Source organism: Pelodiscus sinensis, chromosome 15 (genome assembly GCF_052426305.1).
Source record: "Pelodiscus sinensis isolate ZL-2025 chromosome 15, ASM5242630v1, whole genome shotgun sequence".
Taxonomy (NCBI): Eukaryota; Metazoa; Chordata; order Testudines; family Trionychidae; genus Pelodiscus; species Pelodiscus sinensis.
This window is the reverse complement of record NC_143066.1, coordinates 42,240,305-42,257,965: the sequence shown is the minus strand read 5'-3', so window position 1 is coordinate 42,257,965 and position 17,661 is coordinate 42,240,305. Positions and strand designations below refer to the sequence as shown.

The 17,661-nt window shown below is 66.0% G+C and overlaps 1 protein-coding gene across 1 annotated transcript; it reads left to right on the top strand.

Annotated features, from left to right (window-relative positions):
• Positions 1 to 819: 819 nt before the first annotated feature.
• Positions 820 to 15,110, top strand: HS3ST2 (heparan sulfate-glucosamine 3-sulfotransferase 2). Its single transcript, XM_075899949.2, has 2 exons — positions 820 to 1,543; positions 13,781 to 15,110. The coding sequence occupies exons 1-2, from the start codon at positions 1,089 to 1,091 to the stop codon at positions 14,397 to 14,399; spliced, it is 1,074 nt and encodes a 357-aa protein (XP_075756064.2). The 5' UTR covers positions 820 to 1,088; the 3' UTR covers positions 14,400 to 15,110.
• The last annotated feature ends 2,551 nt before the right edge of the window (positions 15,111 to 17,661 follow it).

Genomic DNA, 17,661 nt, shown 5'->3' with positions numbered 1-17,661 from the left:
CAGGCCATGGCACCCCCACGCCCCACCCCTGGCAGAGACACGCTCACACCCACCTGGTGCCCAGGGCCTGGCCTGCACAAAGCAGCTGCTGCGTCCCACTTGCCTGGAGGGGGGGGGGGGTGTCTGCACAGCAACCAACCCCCGGCTGCGCCTGTCCCCACCTGGGCTGTTTGGGCAGCTTGTGGGGAACAGGGCCAGCTTGCAGGGGCAACCTGGGGGGGGCTGGAGGCTGTGGGGAGCAGGGGCAACCTGGGGGGGGCTGGAGGCTGTGGGGAGCAGGGGCAACCTGGGGGGGGGCTGGAGGCTGTGGGGAGCAGGGGCAACCTGGGGGGGGCTGGAGGCTGTGGGGAGCAGGGGCAACCTGGGGGGGGCTGGAGGCTGTGGGGAGCAGGGGCAACCTGGGGGGGGGCTGGAGGCTGTGGGGAGCAGGGGCAACCTGGGGGGGGGCTGGAGGCTGTGGGGAGCAGGGGCAACCTGGGGGGGGCTGGAGGCTGTGGGGAGCAGGGGCAACCTGGGGGGGGCTGGAGGCTGTGGGGAGCAGGGGCAACCTGGGGGGGGGCTGTGGGGAGCAGGGGAAAAGGGGGGGCTGAGGGAGGAGGGAGAAGATTTGGGGTGCGGGGAGGCGCGGGCTCTAGAGCGGGGCTGGCAGAGAGGCTGGGGTGAGAGGCGCTGGGGCGGAGGACGGGGTCCGGACGGGGCGCTGGGCCGAGGCCCGGGTCTCAGGGAGGCCGCGGGAGCGAGTTCAGGGCGCGGGCTCCGGGCGGCTCGTGGGGGCTCCGGGAGGCGCTGACGTCAGGCGGCCCCTTAAATAGCAGCAGCACTGGCGCTGCCCCGGCATTTCCCGGGGACCGAGCGAGCCGGAGTCGCGCCCGCCGCGGGCTGCCGGAGCCGGCCATGGGAGCCGCGGCGGGGCCGGCGCTAGGGGCAGGCGGGGGCAGCGTGCGGGGCCACCCCTCCGCCTAGGAGCGGGCCATGCCGGGGCAACCGGGCACGGAGCCCGCCTCCGCCCCGCAGCGCCCCGCGCAGCCCGGCCCCGGCCCCATGCGCCGCGGGCAGCGCCGCGCCGCGCCCCCCGGCCCCATGGAGCCATGGCGTGCGGGGCGCTGAGCGGCCGGGCCGGGCCCCCCTGCCCGCGGCTCCCGCGCCGCCTCCTCTTCCTGCTCACGCTGTCCCTGTCCGGCACCTACCTGTGCTACAGCCTGCTCCGCTGCGGCGCGCCCCTGCCCGGCCCCCCGCGCTGCCCGCCCGCCCGCAGCGCCGCCGCCAAGAAACTCCTGCAGGCGCCGCGCTCCTGCGCCCGGGAGCCGCGCGAGCCGCGGGCCGAGCCGGCGTGGAGCCGCCCCGAGGCGCGGCCGGGCGCCAACAGCTCCGCGCCCGCCCGGCTGGGCAGCAAGCGGCTCCCGCAGGCCCTGATCGTGGGCGTGAAGAAGGGGGGCACCCGCGCCGTGCTGGAGTTCATCCGCGTGCACCCCGACGTGCGCGCCGTGGGCAGCGAGCCGCACTTCTTCGACCGGCACTACGACAAGGGGCTGGAGTGGTACCGGTGAGCGCGGCCGCGGGGGGGCCCGGGGGCGCGTGGGCTCCTCTCCTCGCCAATTCGGGCTGCTGGAGCCGGAGCCGCGGGCGGAGCTGTGAGCCCGGTCCCGGGTCCGCGCTCCCCGGCTCGGGGGTCCTGCCGCTCCCCGGACCCGCGGCACTTAGGGGAGCCTCCCCCCCCCCGGCTCGGGATGGAGGGGCGAGCTCCGGGCCCGTCAGCAGCGATCGTGGGAAGCGGAGTCTGGGCAGCCCCCGGAGCTGGGATCCCTCAGCGCCCTGCTCCGTCCGGTCCAGTCCCTTCCCCGGGGCGCCCCCTTACCGCCCAGCGTGACCCGGCTAGGGAGCGCGGAGAGCCCAGTCCCGGCTCACTTGTCCCGGGCAACAGCTGCTAGTGCCGGGCAGGGCTCTCCGGGGGGCTGAGCGCTCAGGGGACTGGCCCGAGTGAGCCAGAGGGGAGGGGGGCTGGGACCCTGGGTTCCTCCTGGGCCATCTGCCCGCCCCTGCCTGGTCCTGGCAGCTCCCCCCAGCCCTGCTCCCTCTCCAGTCTGCATCCTCCCCCCCTTCCTGGGAGGGGGCCTGTTCAGGGGGCTGGTTTACCCCGGAGAGGGGCACTTTGCCCAGCGGGGTGGGGGTTGTAAGACTAGCCCATGGGTGGGATGGCAGAATCTCAGGACCTGGGGCCAGCACCCCTTGGGTTTTGTGCCAATCATTCATCAGCCTGTTGCTTGACTTCCCTGGGCTGTTGTGTGAGGCCTGCGGCCTGTGAGAGGGTCACAACACCCCTCTGTGCTTGTGCCTCTTCCCAGCGGTGCCCCACACCAGCAACACCCAACCGCCCCTGCTCCAGTGCCTGGGACCCCCCACGCCTGGCAGCTAAAGGCTGGCCCAGCTCACCCTTGGCCTTGGCCGCTGGGGTGTGCATTGCTGGTGGCGCGACCCTATTTGCCAGCTCGGCTGCCCACCTCCTGCTCCCCCGGCCTGCAGGCCCAGCTGCTGCTGGTGCCGATTCTCCTGTGCCCTGCCGCTCGTCGGCTTCCCGACCTCGGCCGCGTGTGGACGGGCCGCGCTGAGCCAGCGAGGGCAGCTCCGGGACGACGGGGCAGACTAAGCCCTGGGCTGTCTGGGAACCGCGGTGGCACGCAGGGCTACGTTCTGTGCTCCCAGCTTGGGGGCTGCTGCTGAGCCGTTACTTGCTACCCGGACGCTCTCTGCCAGTTGCAGGCTGGCGGGTGCTGCAGGGTCGCTGGGGTGGGGCTGTTACATGAGCCCTGCTCGGGGCTCTGCTCTCCTGCTAGTGGGGTGCCTGTGAGCCAGGGGCTCCGCGGGACTGTGTAGGAGGGCGACTGTGGCCTTGGCAGCTGCAAAGGAGCCACGCCGCAGGGAAGCGCTTCCTGCACTAGTGGGTGCCTGCTGGAGCAGCCTTTGGAACGGCCCTGTGAGTGGCAGCCCCCCCCACCACAGACCTGCCCTGCCCAGGGCTGTCGGGCACTCTGGTGTGAGTGGGGGCAGGGCGGTATTGGTACCCATCCCGTCCCACCACGTGAGGTGCCCTCGGGAGGCTGTGCTGGACCGGTAGGATCACCAGGGCTCTGTGGGGTCGGGGTGGGGGGAGGCCAAGCGGTGCTATGTCCCTGGTTGCGTATGGGGCAAACCGAGCATCACCCCCATCCTCTGGAGCTAGAACTTTCTGGGAGGCTCCTTCCTTCCGTCCAGGTGCTGGGCAGGGGCGCAGTGATGTAGCCCCTGAGACTGGGCGGCCCCAGCGCTGGTGACCCAGGCTCTGCACTCAGGCCGTGCTGCTGCAGCCGTCATACGTGGGCCATGCTTGAGGGTTTCTCCGTGGCCCTCGGGGCTGCAGCAGCGCTGGCGCTTTCAGGAGGAAAGCGGAGGGTCTGGCGCGCAGGACGGGCGCTGCCGCGGCTGCCCCTTGGAGGCTGGAAGGTCGGCTCCAGGTCGTGCTGCGCGGGGCTGGGCGGGAGACGTCTGGGAACACGACTTTCATCAGAAACTGCGGATGTGTTGAATGCGACACCTTTTGTGGGGCACAGACATACTGGCATTTCTGGTCGGTCACACACACACACACACACACACACACACACACACACACACCCCCGTGGCTATTGGCTAGTCTGGGATTGTGATCTCTTGGTGTCCTGGTGCAGAACGGGCCCGTTTTAAAAGAACCGTTTTCACAAAGTGCGAAAGCCTGTTTCCTGCCCAGCGCTCGCGTGCCGGAAAGGGGAGCCGCCCAGCTGCGAAGGGGTCGGCTGGTAAGAAGACGGGCCTGTTCCAAGTCAGACGTGGGGGATCCCCGGGTGTCCCGGGCGTGACAGGCGCGTGCTGCTGCCCCGCACGGGGCTCTGGAGCTGCGAGAGGGCCGGGGCGGGGGTGTTGCTAAGACCAGAGGAAGGAAGAGCCGGTCTTAGGGAAAGTGACCGTGAGCTGGGCTTGGTCACCAAAAGGCTTTGGGGGGGGCGCTGGCCCCTGAGACACCGCCGGGAGGGAGAAGAGCTGCTGGTGCTCGAGGACAGTGGGGGCACAAGGACACATGGATGGGAACTGGACAGGGACACTGCTGGGAGGAGGGAGGCTCGGCGGGAGGGGGAGGGGAGCAGGTGCTGCCGTATCTGGACGCTGCCGAAGGGCTCGGTGCTGTGGAGCAGCCAGAACCGGGCCCAGCAGGTCCCTCCCGGGCCTGCGCTCCATGGGCCTGAGGCCCCCGCAGCCCGTGTTCCTGGCCGGCTGGGAGCCCGGCTTGGCCTGTGTCTGCGACTCCGGTCCCCGGCGATGGCCCTGGGGGAGGGCTGTGTCCCCGCGGGCCGAGGGACCAGGGCTCCCTTCCTGGCTGGCAGCGTTAGAGCCGCGGGGTCCAGCCCGTTCTGACGCAGTCGCCACGGCCGCGAACGAGCCGGCCCAGTGGCCACGTGTGGCCAGCGTGTCGGACGCTGCGGCTCCAGCGTGAGCACGGCCGGGGGAAGCAGCAGGCTCCCCGAGCAGCACCTGCCTTCCCTGCCCGAGCTGCCAGGGCCCCGCAGCACCTGCTGAGCCTGCGCGAGGCTGGGAAAGTAGAGCATCCGCCCGGCGCTATAAATAGAGCAGGAGCAGTCTCCTGCCGCTTCCCACAGGGCCGCCAGCCCCCGCCCCGCCAGGCGCCTCCTCGCGTCGCTCCTGCCCTGCTGCTGGCCTGGCCGGGGAACGGGGCAGCCGCAAGGCCGGAGCTCTGCCCCCTGGGGATCGCTTGTGCTTGCTAGTGTGTCCAGCTCCCTTCCCTAGCTCCTGGCATCCCCCCCCCCCCCCAGGCCGTGTGCTCCCGCTCTCTGGGTCTCACCTAGAGCAGGGCTGGGGGCCGGATGCAGCCCCCAGCTGGCCTGGATCCAGCCCCCAAGCCTCAGGGCTCCCTCCCCCCAAGTACTGGGGAGCCCATGCCTATTGCACGGCTGGCGCGCCCAAAATCTTCTAGCCGGGCCCCCAGGGTCTTTCTCCTTCCCAGGCGGGGGCCGTCAGCGAGGCGACAACCCTTTTCCTTTGGGTCAGCGTCTCTCTTTGTGTGGCCCCGACTGGTTTTTCTGTGGGTCCGCAGCCCTGACCCGATACAGGTTCCCCGCCCCGTCCGAGGTGGCCGAAACGGGCCCTTCTGCCAGCGGGGCCAGGGCCGGGTCCGCCGTGTAGGGGTCCCTCTCCCGCCAGCCAACACAGAACTGGAGCCCTGGGAAATTCACACCCTGCCCTGGGCGCCCCAGGAGGCCGGGCCCCCCTCGCGCAGTCCGAGCAGCGGGAGAACCCTTTCGGAGTGCGGGGGGGGCGAGGGGAGAGGCCGGCGGCCGGGTTACAGTCAGTGCTGGGCCGGGGCTGGATCCTTGCCCTGTGGCGGAGCTCTGGCCTGCCTGGGACAGCTTTGCCAGGAGCAGCTAGCGATCTCCATGAGTCCATGTGCCCTCCTCCTGGGCAGGGGCAAGGAGTGCTGCTGGGGGGGGCAGGGGATCCCCAGGCTGCTGGGGGGGGTCCCCAGGCTGCTGGGGGGGGCAGGGGATCCCCAAGCTGCTGGGGAGGTGCAGGGGGTCCCCAGGCTGCTGGGGGGATCCCCAGGCTGCTGGAAGGGGGGGGAATCCCCAATGCTGTTCCTGGCAGCTCTGCAGGATTCCCCTTCTCATGCTGAATCTTCCACCTCCTGTCAGCTGCCACTTACTGGGGTGTCGTGGAGCCGGCGGCTCAGTGCTGCGCCCACGGGTGGGAGCGGGGCGCCGGCGGGGGGTGCGCGGGCAGCATGTGCCGCGTGCACTGGGCTGAGCGGCGTGTGAAGCTCTGGAGACCGGCCCTGGGCTCTGGCTGGGATGCCCACGGGGGGGTGGCGACTGGGCTGCGCTATGGACCCTGGCTCGCGAGGGGGCCAGCACACAGCTGGGGGATGCGGCCGGGGGCCGGCCAGGGCTGCTTGCCGAAGGGGACCTGGCTAGGTCAGTGCATCGTGTGACCAGCTCGTGTCGGCCCCGGCCCCAGGAGAACGCTGGATTCCCCTCCCTGTGGGCCGGCAATCAGTGAGTCCGGGTGCCTCCATCCTGTCTCCACGCCGGGGGCCGGGAAGGATTTGCCGGCCCAGCCTGATGCAGGACGTGCCCCAGAGACGTGTTCCAGCTCTGCTCAGGGCCCTTGGACAGGTGTGATGGGCTCTCTGTAACCCGCCTACTCCCCGCCTGGCCTTATCAGATGCCAAAGGATGGGCCCAGCTAGCTCCTTAGGGTGAGATCCAAGGTGTAAATTGCCCTGGAAGTGCAGCTGGTTCTTAGGGACTGGGGGAACCTGTTGGGAGGTGGTGGTGGGTTCTAACCTCTCCCCTGCGTGAGGTGGGGCTGGGGGGGGTGACGTAGTGGGGGTACCTGGCTGGTTTCTATGCTGCTGGCTCTGGGGTAACCCCCACTGGCTGCCATGGGTACCACGACCCAGCAAAACAGGATGAGTCACTATGCAAACCAGTATGGCCAGACACCCCCCATGGAGAGGAACAAAGGAAGGTGGATGCTGCCCTGGCTGGGGGGCAGGGCGGGAAGAGAGGGTATGTCTACACTACCCCGCTAGTTCGAACTAGCGGGGTAATGTATGCATACCGCACTTGCTAATGAAGCCCGGGATTTGAATTTCCCGGGCTTCATTAGCATAAGCGGGGAGCCGCCATTTTTAAATCCCCGCTGCTTCGAACCCCGTGTAGCGCGGCTACACGGGGCTCGAACTAGGTAGTTCGGACTAGGGTCCTATTCCGAACTACCGGTACTCCTCGTGAAATGAGGTGTACCGGTAGTTCGGAATAGGCACCCTAGTCCGAACTACCTAGTTCGAGCCCCGTGTAGCCGCGCTACACGGGGTTCGAAGCAGCGGGGATTTAAAAATGGCGGCTCCCCGCTTATGCTAATGAAGCCCGGGAAATTCAAATCCCGGGCTTCATTAGCAAGTGCGGTATGCATACATTACCCTCCTAGTTCGAACTAGGAGGGTAGTGTAGACATACCCAGAGTGAGTTAGTTGCTGTCTGGGAGCATGGAGGAGACAGCCTAGGGAAAGGGGCTGGAGTTTAGGGGCCCAGTCTCCCCCATCTCAAGGGGGCCTGAGGCATCCTAGCCCAGCTCTGTGACCAGATTCCATCTGTGCTGTGCTGTATCCTGGAGAGGCAATAAACTTCCTCTATTCCATCGGCTGGTGCAGTCTGTTTGTGCCATTTCGGGGTGCAGGAGACGGGGGACCCCTAACGCGCCATCACACTGGTGTCAGGAGTGGGATGCACTGCACCCTGTGGATGGAGCTTCCAGCGGTGAGCGACAAGGCACTGTAGAAGCAAGAGCCCTGGAGCCAGGCGTGCTGGAGACAGAGCGAAGCGGTTCCGGGGAATCGTGGGGCGCTGCAGCACTAGACTGGTGAGTCTGCACCGAGGGGACCAGCGGGCCGATGGCCTACGCCCGACTCTTGAAGGCAGAGCTGGTGGGGCTGTGCAGAGAGAGGGGCTTGCCTGCGCAGAAAGCAACCAAGGCCCAGCTGATTGCCCAGCTGGAAGAGAATGACCAGCCAGGTTTTGGGGGGGAGGTTAGGTCCATAAAAGGCTTTTAGCCAGGGGATAGAAATGGTGTCCCTGGCCTCTGTTTGTCAGAGGCTGGAGAAGAGTAGAAGGAGAAAAATCGCTTGATCATTGTCTTCGGTCCACTCTCTCTGGGGCACCTGGTGCTGGCCACTGTGGGCAGACAGGATACTGGGCTAGATGGACCGTTGGTCTGACCCAGTCCGGCCGTTCTCATGTTCTTAGGAGGAGCAGCTGGATGAATGGAAACGAGAACCAGACACAAACCAACTCTTCCTTGAGATCCATAACGGGGCTGGGGCCGTTGTTTTTCCTTCCATCCGCCGTCGGCCCCCTGCCCAGGTCAGCCTAAGAGAGACTCAAGGGCTGGGTTAGACTCAAGGCATTTCCCCCAGATGGCACCAGAAAGCGTGCCTCCCCCACCAGCCCGTTCCCCCATAGCAGCTTTCTCGGGCTCTGGCAATGAGGGGGTGTCGGGGGAACGGCCCCCGCCCTTCCCGTAGCCCCAGATCTCCAGGCTGCGCTCACACGCACGCTGACTGCTGTCTATTTAACGACTTCATAGCCAGTGCCCCCTGGCCTTCCCAATTCCCCTCAGCCTCCTTAAGCCACCTCATTAGCTGGAAATCCAATACAGGCAGGTGGTGTCAGACAGGGCTGTGTTGAGGCAGCAGAAACCAAATAGTCGGTGATGGGGGGCTATCGATTCGTTACCAATCCTGGTGAGCGTTCGCAGGATCTGCTTCCCTGCCGTGGCGCTAACCTGCCGGCCTTCCTGGAACACAGGCCCTGGAATTTGCCGTTCTTCCTGGAGCCGGGGCTCCGATTGCAGCACGAGGGGTTCAGTCTGTGCTTGGCCGCGCCACATGGCCGAGGCTCCGGCCGCTGCGTGTTCGGAGCTGGCTTTCCTGGCAGGCAGGGCCGCGCGCTCAGCCTGCTTGGGGAAGGCCCACTCTGCCGTGCCGGTGCTGGCTGCACACTCGGGCTCTGCCGCTGTTCTGCGGGCGGCGAGGGAGTCGGAGCGGAGTCCGGGTGACTGCGGTGGCGCCGTCGGGCGAGGCGCCTGCGTTTCCCGCTGGTGCCAGCGGATCCGGCTCTCCAGCCAGCCAGGGAGCCGGGCTGTCGAGTCGGACGGGGCCGCTGTTACATGGCGCATTCGACCTGTAACCCAGGTCTGTGCTAAGACGCACCCTGGGCTGCTGCCCGCACGGACAGACCTTGGCAAAGGGCAGGCTGCTCCCACACCCGGGGCCTGGGGCTTCTATCCTTAGCGAGGGGGGGCAGGAAGAGAGGGGCTGCAGCTGCCTGTTGCTGTGTGGGCCAGGCCGGGGCCCTCCTCCTGCGTGTGGAGTCCCAAGGCCGCCTGTTCTCCTGTCAGGCACAGATGGGCACATGCGCCGCCCCCACCCCATGTGCATTGGTATCTGCTGCACCTGACACTGAGTGGATAACGACTCTCTCAAACGAGCTGCTAATGAGGGAATAATTACAGCAGCTGGGGCTTGTTAGGTGGTTTTTAATTACTATTATTTTCCTGGTTTGTTTCACCTACAAAAAATGGCTCAGAAATGGGGGGGCTGGGTTCTCGGAGGCGGGGTGGGGACAGGCGGGGGAGTGGGAGCCCCAACAATCTGCCTCGTAACCCCTCCTTTCCGGTGGCTGAGCAGGCAACGCGGGGCTGGTGCCAGATCGGAGGGCTCCGGGTGGGTCTGAGGACAAAGGGAATCTCTGGTGCTCTCCTCCCTGTCGCCGAGCCAACAGCTGCTGCTCTCCCTCCCCCCCGCCCCGGGGACTGGACCCCTGTGCTGGGGCCGTGTCTGCATCCCACGAGCTGCACCCAGGGGTGCTGGCAGGACAGAGCTCCCGTGGGCCTTTCTCCACCCGGAACGAAGGGCTGAGGTTCCCATCACGCCCTGGGGCTCTCCTGCCTGGGAACGTGTACTGTGGAGAGCAGCCCTGCCCTGGCTCTGGGGCATGTCTGGGGGAACCAGCAGGTCAGATGCTCTGTGGTGAAGTTTGCTCTGGTGTGTTCGCCCTGGTTTCTGGCCCCAAACAAGCCTGGGCAGGTCGTGTGCCTCCCTCGTTTGTTTGCTCCTTCGTAATGAGTGTGCGGGAGCCACTGTGAGCCAATGGGCTGTTGGTGTTTGCTGGTGTCTGCGCCGGGCGCTCGGCCGCCTCGTCCGATGGCAGGTCTGCGCCCTGGCGACTGGCTGCTGGAACCGGGAGCGTTTACCGGTGTCTGCGCTGGGCACTCGGCCGCCTCGTCCGATGGCAGGTCTGCGCCCCGGCGGCTGGGTTCTGGAACCGGGAGCGTTTGCCGGTGTCTGCGCTGGGCACTCGGCCGACTCGTCCGATGGCAGGTCTGCGCCCCGGCGGCTGGGTTCTGGAACCGGGAGCGTTTGCCGGTGTCTGCGCTGGGCACTCGGCCGACTCGTCCGATGGCAGGTCTGCGCCCCGGCGGCTGGGTTCTGGAACCGGGAGCGTTTGCCGGTGTCTGCGCTGGGCACTCATGTGACTACGCATTGGGGGTCCCCCGTCTCCTGCAGCCCAAAATGGCACAAACAGACTCCACCAGCCAGTGGAATTGAGGGTGGTTTATTGCTCCTCCAGGATACAGCACAGCACAGATGTAATCTGGTTACAGGAACTGGGGCTAAGAGGCCTCAGTGCCCCCTTGAGATAGGGGAGTCCCAGCCCCCCTCCCCAGTTCCTTCTCCCCTGCTTTCCAGCCAGGAACTAACTCCCTCTCCTCCAGCCCTGCCCACAGCCAGGGCAGCATCCACCTTCCTTTGTTCCTCTCCATGGGGGTCAGCTGGCCAAACCAGTTGGGATCCCCTCTTTGCACAGTGACTCATCGCTTGTCTGCTCGGTGGTGCTACAGACAGCAGCCAGAGAGTTAGCAGGTTCCCCCCACTACGTCACAACTCAGCCACCTCGTCCGATGGTGGTGAAGTGTCTGTGAACGTTGGTCTGAGTGTTTGGTGACGAGTGAAGGAACCCACGTGAAGGCGGCAGCGTCTCTGTGAGCTGCACGGGGGGGCGGGGGGGGGCTGCTACAGCCTTTTCGGCCAAGCACCGTGGGGAATAAAATCTCCCTGCTCCCACCTGAGAGAAAGAGGGCGGGGGTTTGGCCGGGCTTCTCCAGCCGGTGTCGGCTCCCAGGCAGGACCAGCTCCGTGGGAGGGGGTGGGGTGCTCGGCCAGCCGGTGAGGGGCCATGTCTGCGCCTGTGGGGAGAAAGGGGACGCGCTGGAGGTGCTACCGATGGAGGGAAAGGGGGCAGAGCCGTGCCCACTGCACACGCCAGGGGCGGAGGCTGGTGGCTCTCTGCGCTGGAAGATGGGCGGGGGGGGGGGACGCGGCCTTCCAGTCGCTAATGCTGGTGTCTCTCACTCCTGAGCACTAAACACGAAGGGGCCTGGGGAGCAGCTGCGGGTGCCGGCGTAGGGCCTGTGCACGGCCAGGCCTGCCGCTGCTGCAGCCGGCTCGGGCAGCGTTATTCCCTGCACCTCTGGTGTGCAGTCTGCTGTGCTCCGTCGGCGCTGGGCAGCAGGGACCTGGCAGCCTCGTGGCTTCTTGGCACCGCCCCACCCTGCCTGACCCTCCCTCGAGCTCCCCGGCCTCTGAGCCAACTCGGAGCAGTGAGGGGCCTGGGGCTGGCTCGGACATCACAGCACCGCCTCGTCTCTTCCTGCCCGGGGGGGGGGGGAGTAGCTGTGGGGCTGCAGAGGCCAGGCCCTGTCCCACGGAGCGCCCGCCTCCGCACAGCGAAGACAGCCCGTCTCTGCTCCAGGCCCCGCGGCGTGTGCCACGAGGAGCAGCCCACGGGCCAGTGTAACAGCAGCCGAAGTCTTTGTTCACGGCCAGTGCAGGCCCCCGGCACACTGGTTTTGCAGGGGCCGGTAACGAGGGGCCGTGCTGACAGCGGGACGCGGGTCTCCCGGCCTGGCTCAGAGATGATCTTTGCCGCTAGTCGGCTGCATTTTGTGGGCTCAGCGATCCCCCGTGCTGGGTGCAGCCCGCGCTGGGCCGCCGTTAGAGACGCCAAGTGTCTCCTTTCGGGGACGCGCGGCGCCGTTCTCCTGTATCTCGCATCATTGATTGCATGTGTAATCTCATTCTTAAACACGTGGCGCGAATAGCGCACGGAATGACGCGCTGGCCGCCCCGAGCCATTCATGCTACAGCCGTTTCCGAAGTCTGTGCCAGCAGGTTGTACTAGCGAGTCCGGGTCAGTGCTGCCCGGCTCCAGTGTACGGCAAACACGCGTCTGGGGTCAGCCGGCGCAGCAGTGGGGCTGGCACTGAAGCAGCGTTTCCTGACCGGCATCCCGCGACAGGGCTCCCATTCTGCAAGTGTGGGGCTAAAGCGGGGCAGTGGGAAAGGCGGGGTCAGCCAGGCCCACGCTCCGGGGGGAATAGGCCGGGTGAGCCAGACCTAGGCTCTGGGCCTGGGGGGAACAGGCCTATTAATTTGTGACTCCCTTTGGAGACTGCACAGAGCACCAGAAACCCTGCGCCCCGGCAGGCCGCTTGCAGCCCTGAGGCCACGCTTGGGCTAGTGGGAATTCTGCCGGCGCCGGCAGTGCAATGTCGTTAGTAAAGGGCGAGAGCAGAGAGGGGTGAAGCCCTGAGTCCCCAGGAGTCCAGCCTGTGCAATCCGCGCACAGAGCCAGCCCGGCCCAGGGCTCGGGGCGCTCCGCTGGGGAAGGGCGGACAGCCCTGCAGGGGGTGCTGCTGTTGGGGCTACATGCAGGGCGCGGGATCCAGCTGCCGAGCAAGCGTGCTGGTCTGTGTCCCGCGGGGCCAGGCCACCTCCCGGGAGGGGCCCACATGGCCCTGCCCACCTGGGCGAGTGGCCGGGCCGAGTGCAGCCCGGGGCAGCCCAGCGCCTTCAGCTGGGCTGCCCGTAAGGCTCCTGCCTGCCGGGGTGGACGCCCCTTGGGCTGCCTTGGGGCTCGGACGGCTTCGCGCACACAAGGGCTGGGGGGTTCTGGAGTGGGGGCTGCGTCTGCACGGCGGGGAGCCCTGAGGGCAGGTGCAGCAGGAAATGCTGTGGGCAGGTGTGACGGCGCGTTGGGGTCCCCTGATCCTGCAGCCCCGAAGCAGCCAGAACAGACTCTGCCAGCCGGTAGAACGGGGGTTATTGCTCCTCCGGGATCCAGCACAGATGTGACGTGGCTACAGGAGTCAGGGCCAGGATGCCTCAGCCCCCTTGAGATGGGTCCCTGGGCCCCTAGACCCCCAGCCTCCCTCCGGCGTCCGTCTCCTTCAGGGTTCCAGCCAAAGACTGCCCCTCCCCCCACACTCCTTTCCTTTGTACCCTCCCTTCCCTTAGCCGGTAGGACCGGTTCGGTCACTGTCACGGGGGCCCTCCAGGCGCCCCCCGCTGGGCCGTGCTCACAGACAGGCCAGTAGGAGTCGCCCACAGCCCAAGCCTAGCAACCAGCAACGTACGGACACTACATCACAGCAGGGCAGTAGGGGGCGCTCTCCTCTGAGTGCCTGTGGGTGCTGGCGCCCCCCGTGGGTAGCAGGGCACTGTGCGGTGGAAGGCCTGCTCGCCCAGGATTTTCCCAGGAGTGGGCTGATCACCTGAGTCCTGGCCAATCCCACGGCGCCTTCTCCAGCCCTCTGGAAGCATCGGTCGGGCAGCGTCCTTTCCCAGCATGCACAGTCCAACCCGGCCCCGCAGAGGTGCACGTGGGGCGAGCGTTCTCCCCGGGTGGGATGCCATTGAGCCCAAGAGGCTGACCCTCACTCCATCTCCCTGGGGCCAGAGCAAAGCAACCCCAGTGGTGTGCCCGCTGGGGCTGCCCTGCCAGCGAGATGGCTCCAGCAATGGCGATTTCCCTAGGTCAGGGGGGTGTGAACCTGCCACACGGTGCCCGTTGTCCCATTGGTAGCGATGGTGCAGGGCCGGCGTCCCGTTCCCCTGCCTGCGTCGCACGCTTCCTCTGACTGTCGGGGGCGCCTGGCGTCTCCCAGCCGTACGTGATGGGTCCCGGCTGGATGGGAACGAGTCTCTTGCCTGGGGCAGGCTAGTCCAGCTGTCAGGGAGCTGAAACCCTGCTGGTGCCCTGCCTGGCCGTCCCCAGCCGCCTGGGCTGTGAGCAGGGGGGACCCAGGCTGTGTTTGCAAGCGCCTCCCCTGTCCTAACCTCGGCGTGTCTTTGCTTGCAGAAGCCTCATGCCCCGGACGCTGGGCAGCCAGATCACAATGGAGAAGACTCCCAGCTACTTTGTCACCAAGGAGGCCCCCCGGCGGATCTTCAACATGTCCCGAGACACCAAGCTGATCGTGGTGGTGCGGAACCCCGTCACCCGGGCCATCTCGGACTACACGCAGACACTCTCCAAGAAGCCCGAGATCCCCACCTTCGAAGGGCTGTCCTTCCAGAACCGCAGCCTGGGGCTGGTGGACACCTCCTGGAGCGCCATCCGCATCGGGATGTACGTGCTGCACCTGGAGAGCTGGCTCCAGTACTTCCCCCTCTCCCAGATCCTCTTTGTCAGCGGCGAGAAGATGATCACGGACCCGGCGGGGGAGATGGGCAAGGTGCAGGACTTCCTGGGCATCAAGCGTGTCCTCACGGACAAGCACTTCTACTTCAACAAGACCAAAGGCTTCCCGTGCCTGAAGAAGCCAGAGGGCAGCACCTTCCCGCGCTGCCTGGGCAAATCCAAAGGGAGGACTCACGTGCAGATAGACCCTGAGGTCATAGAGCAGCTCCGGGACTTCTATAGACCGTATAATATTAAATTCTATGAAACCGTGGGGCAGGACTTCAGGTGGGAATGAACGTCCCGGCGCAGTGCGGCGGTGAGGGGAGCCTGCCGTGAGGGTGGCAAGCTGGAGGCCACCGTGACAGCCGCCCCCTCTGCTGGCCGTCGTACCCTTCCTCGCGGGGCTGGCGAGCGTGGCTTGCGCCCCCTGCGGCAGGTCCGGCTCTTGCAGGCCGAGGCCCACAGAGTGGCCGCGTTATGTCCTCCAAGCCCACGGACACGGCCAGGCCCTCGGCAGAGTCGGTCCCAGCAGGCGCTTGGTTTTGACGCTGTGATTGGTACCCGCTGGGCAGCTGTGAGAGGGCCCCAGGGGCTGGGGGAGAAGGCCCGGGGCCATCTGCTTCGTAATAACAGGTGGTCGGTGCTCACATCTGTTGCTGCGCAAACTGCTCGCGCCTCTGCCTGGCACGTACGTTGTGCATGTTCCGAACAGAACCCGCTGGAGCATTCCCTGGGCAAGAGGAGGGTCGGTCTCTCGCCCCCTCCTGCAGCTTAGCGGGACGAGGACGGGGGCCCCACGCCCGCGGGGTGAAACGCCCGGGGCTCTACGCCCCACGGGGAGCCACACATCCCAGGCTGGCGTGGCCTCTCCGTCTTACCATGGGTCCCCGGAGCGACGTGTCACCAGGAAGCTGGGGAGGTGAATGCTTGAAAAACAGAATGTTCCAACCACATTGTGATGGTCCTTTGTCCTGGGAATAAAGCACAGATTTGCTGGTACGGGTCATTCTGCCCCCGCCCGTGACTCCGGGGAACGGAACAGTCCGTAGTATGGCGCCTCTCCTAGGAGTGGTCTTTGCAAAGCTGAATTGCGTAAGGCGGGGGCCTCTCTGGGCCTGGCCTGCTCGGAGTGGGAGGGCTGGGCTCATCCGTAGGCGCCCCCAGCACACGTGGGAGCCTGGCCCCTCCGGCGGGAGTCGTGGGGACTTGGCTGACGTAAAACTCGTCCCGGGCAGGGGCCCCCAGCCAGCCCCCTGGCTGCTAGCGCAGGCCTGCTCCCCGCCCTGGCTGGCCCACCCGCAAGCCCCTGCCGACGGACACACAGTGCCCTTAAAGCGTACTGAAGCAGGGCAGTACCGTCAATGCTGCCACCAGCAGACAGGCTGGGGGGAGGCGCCTGACTCCCTCCTGGGGACTAGCGCTGGGCTTCCGGAGCGGAGCGGAGCCGTGCCCACCTTCATGTTGGCCAGCGTTTGCAGGGGGAATAGGCAGCGGCTGAGTGGCCAGGGGCTGGCAGGTGACTCCAGGCTCCCAGCCCATGTCTCCAGGCCCCAGGGGCTTGGCCCAGACCTCAGTTTCGCTTGCCCACTGTGACGGACCAAGCCTCTCTGGGCACAGCTGAGGGCGTCTGCTCAGGGCGAATTGCTCAAATCCGGGGCTCCTCACACCCCCCCGACTGGCGACCTCTCCACACAGGCCACAAACCAGTCTCACAGAGCGCTTCAGCTGCCTGCCTGAAGCCTCACGAGCAAAACCCCTCCGACACCCCAGCAATATCCGTGCCCCAGATGGCCCCGGGCCTATACACAGGTGGGGGGTCCTAGCACCCAATCCCACCTACCCCGAACAAGTTCTGTCTGGTTCCAAGAAACCAGCCACGGTCCCTGGTCAATTTACCCTTGTGTCACGGGCAAAGGGCCTTCGAAGGCAACTGCCCACGCACCAGCAGGCTGGCTCCCAGCCGTTCAGCTCCAACGTGGACAGCTGTACTTTCACCCCCACCATTCAACAGTCCCACAAGGCTCCCTGGCGGGTCTAAAGCGCCAATCCCAGGATGGAAACGCAGGTTTGTGCTCCCATCCCTTCGTTTAGACGGTGCTGAAGTGTGAAATGACACCGCTGTTCCTGGTCAATTTCTACCAGTTACTACGGATTTACACCTGGCACCTCCGCTGTTCTCTCAGGGGCTTAGGAATTCAAACGAGAACGCCCTGGGGTCTGTACAGGTCAGGCTGATTCGGACGCCCCCTCTGTCATCCCGAGAGACGCCACTTCAGGCAGCAGGCCCCTCCCCGCCCCCCAGGGAACTGGCCAATGTGTCCACATCCAAATCTTGTTCAGAGACCGTTCGATTTCCACGGGGTTCCCACCCAGACTGGCTGGCAGCTCCCCGCCTGGCTCCACTGCCACCCGCCAGCCGGCCTGCCGCGGCCCAAGGCCCCCCAAGGCTCCAGGGGCTCTGAGTCCATGGCAGCTGGCTGCCCTGGAAGGGGGGCTGCAGGCCCTTTGCCATGCTCTATGGGGCTTGCTCCAGATGGAATGGAACCAGACTCCAGAGCATCAGCGTGTGCCAAGGGGATCGCGGCCCCTGCCCTGCTCGGCAGGGGAGCACTGGTGGGGTCTGCTCACAACCAGCTCCTGATCATGGCCACATGGTGAGTGACCGGCGCCGCATGAGGACCGGTCGTCCCCTTTTACAGGGGCCAGGCCTGCGATGGCCGCTCCCTTGCCTGGGCTCGGGGTGCCACACAGGACACCTCCCAGCCCCACAGAGCAGGGGGGAAAGGAAGCTGCTCCACCTGGGGGTGTGTGACGGACCGGGCCGTGTCTGGGCACAGCTGAGGACGTCTGCTCAGGGCGAATTGCTCAACTTCGGGGCTCCTTACAGCCCCCAGACTGGTGACCTCTCCAAACAGGCCACAAACCAGTCCCACAGAGCGCTTCAGCTGCCTGCCTGAAGCCTCCCGAGCAAAACCCCTCCGACACCCCAGCAATATCCGTGCCCCAGATGGCCCCGGGCCTCATACGCAGGTGGGGGGTCCTAGCACCCAATCCCACCTACCCCCGAACAAGTTCTGTCCGGTTCCAAGAAACCAGCCACAGATCCCTGGTCAATTTACCCTCTGGACCTTACCCACAAATCACGCTGGGCCAATCCTTTAGAATCTAACATCTAAAGGTTTATTGCTACAAGAAAGAAAAGCATGAGAGTGAGGTTTCTAAAGTATCATTCATTACATGCATCGAATCTCCCAGTTCTCGATGCAGGCTCTAGCAGAGATGTTACAGCTGCTGGTTTAAAAGTCCTTGTTGCGCATCCTAGATCAGGATGGGTTCACAGGTCTTCCAGGCTCTTCGATCCCTGCAGTGCTGCCTCTGGGATGAAGTGCTGAGCTGAGTACCAAGATGGAGTCAGCCACATGGCCTCTTTATCCCTCCTTCCTGGTCTCTTCTTGGCTGCAGCAGGTTACCTGGCCAGCGGCCTATCCCTGTTCCCTGCTGGTAGCCCTTAGGTGTCGGTCACCGTTCCCGAGGTGTGTCCTTGGCCCATTGAGAGC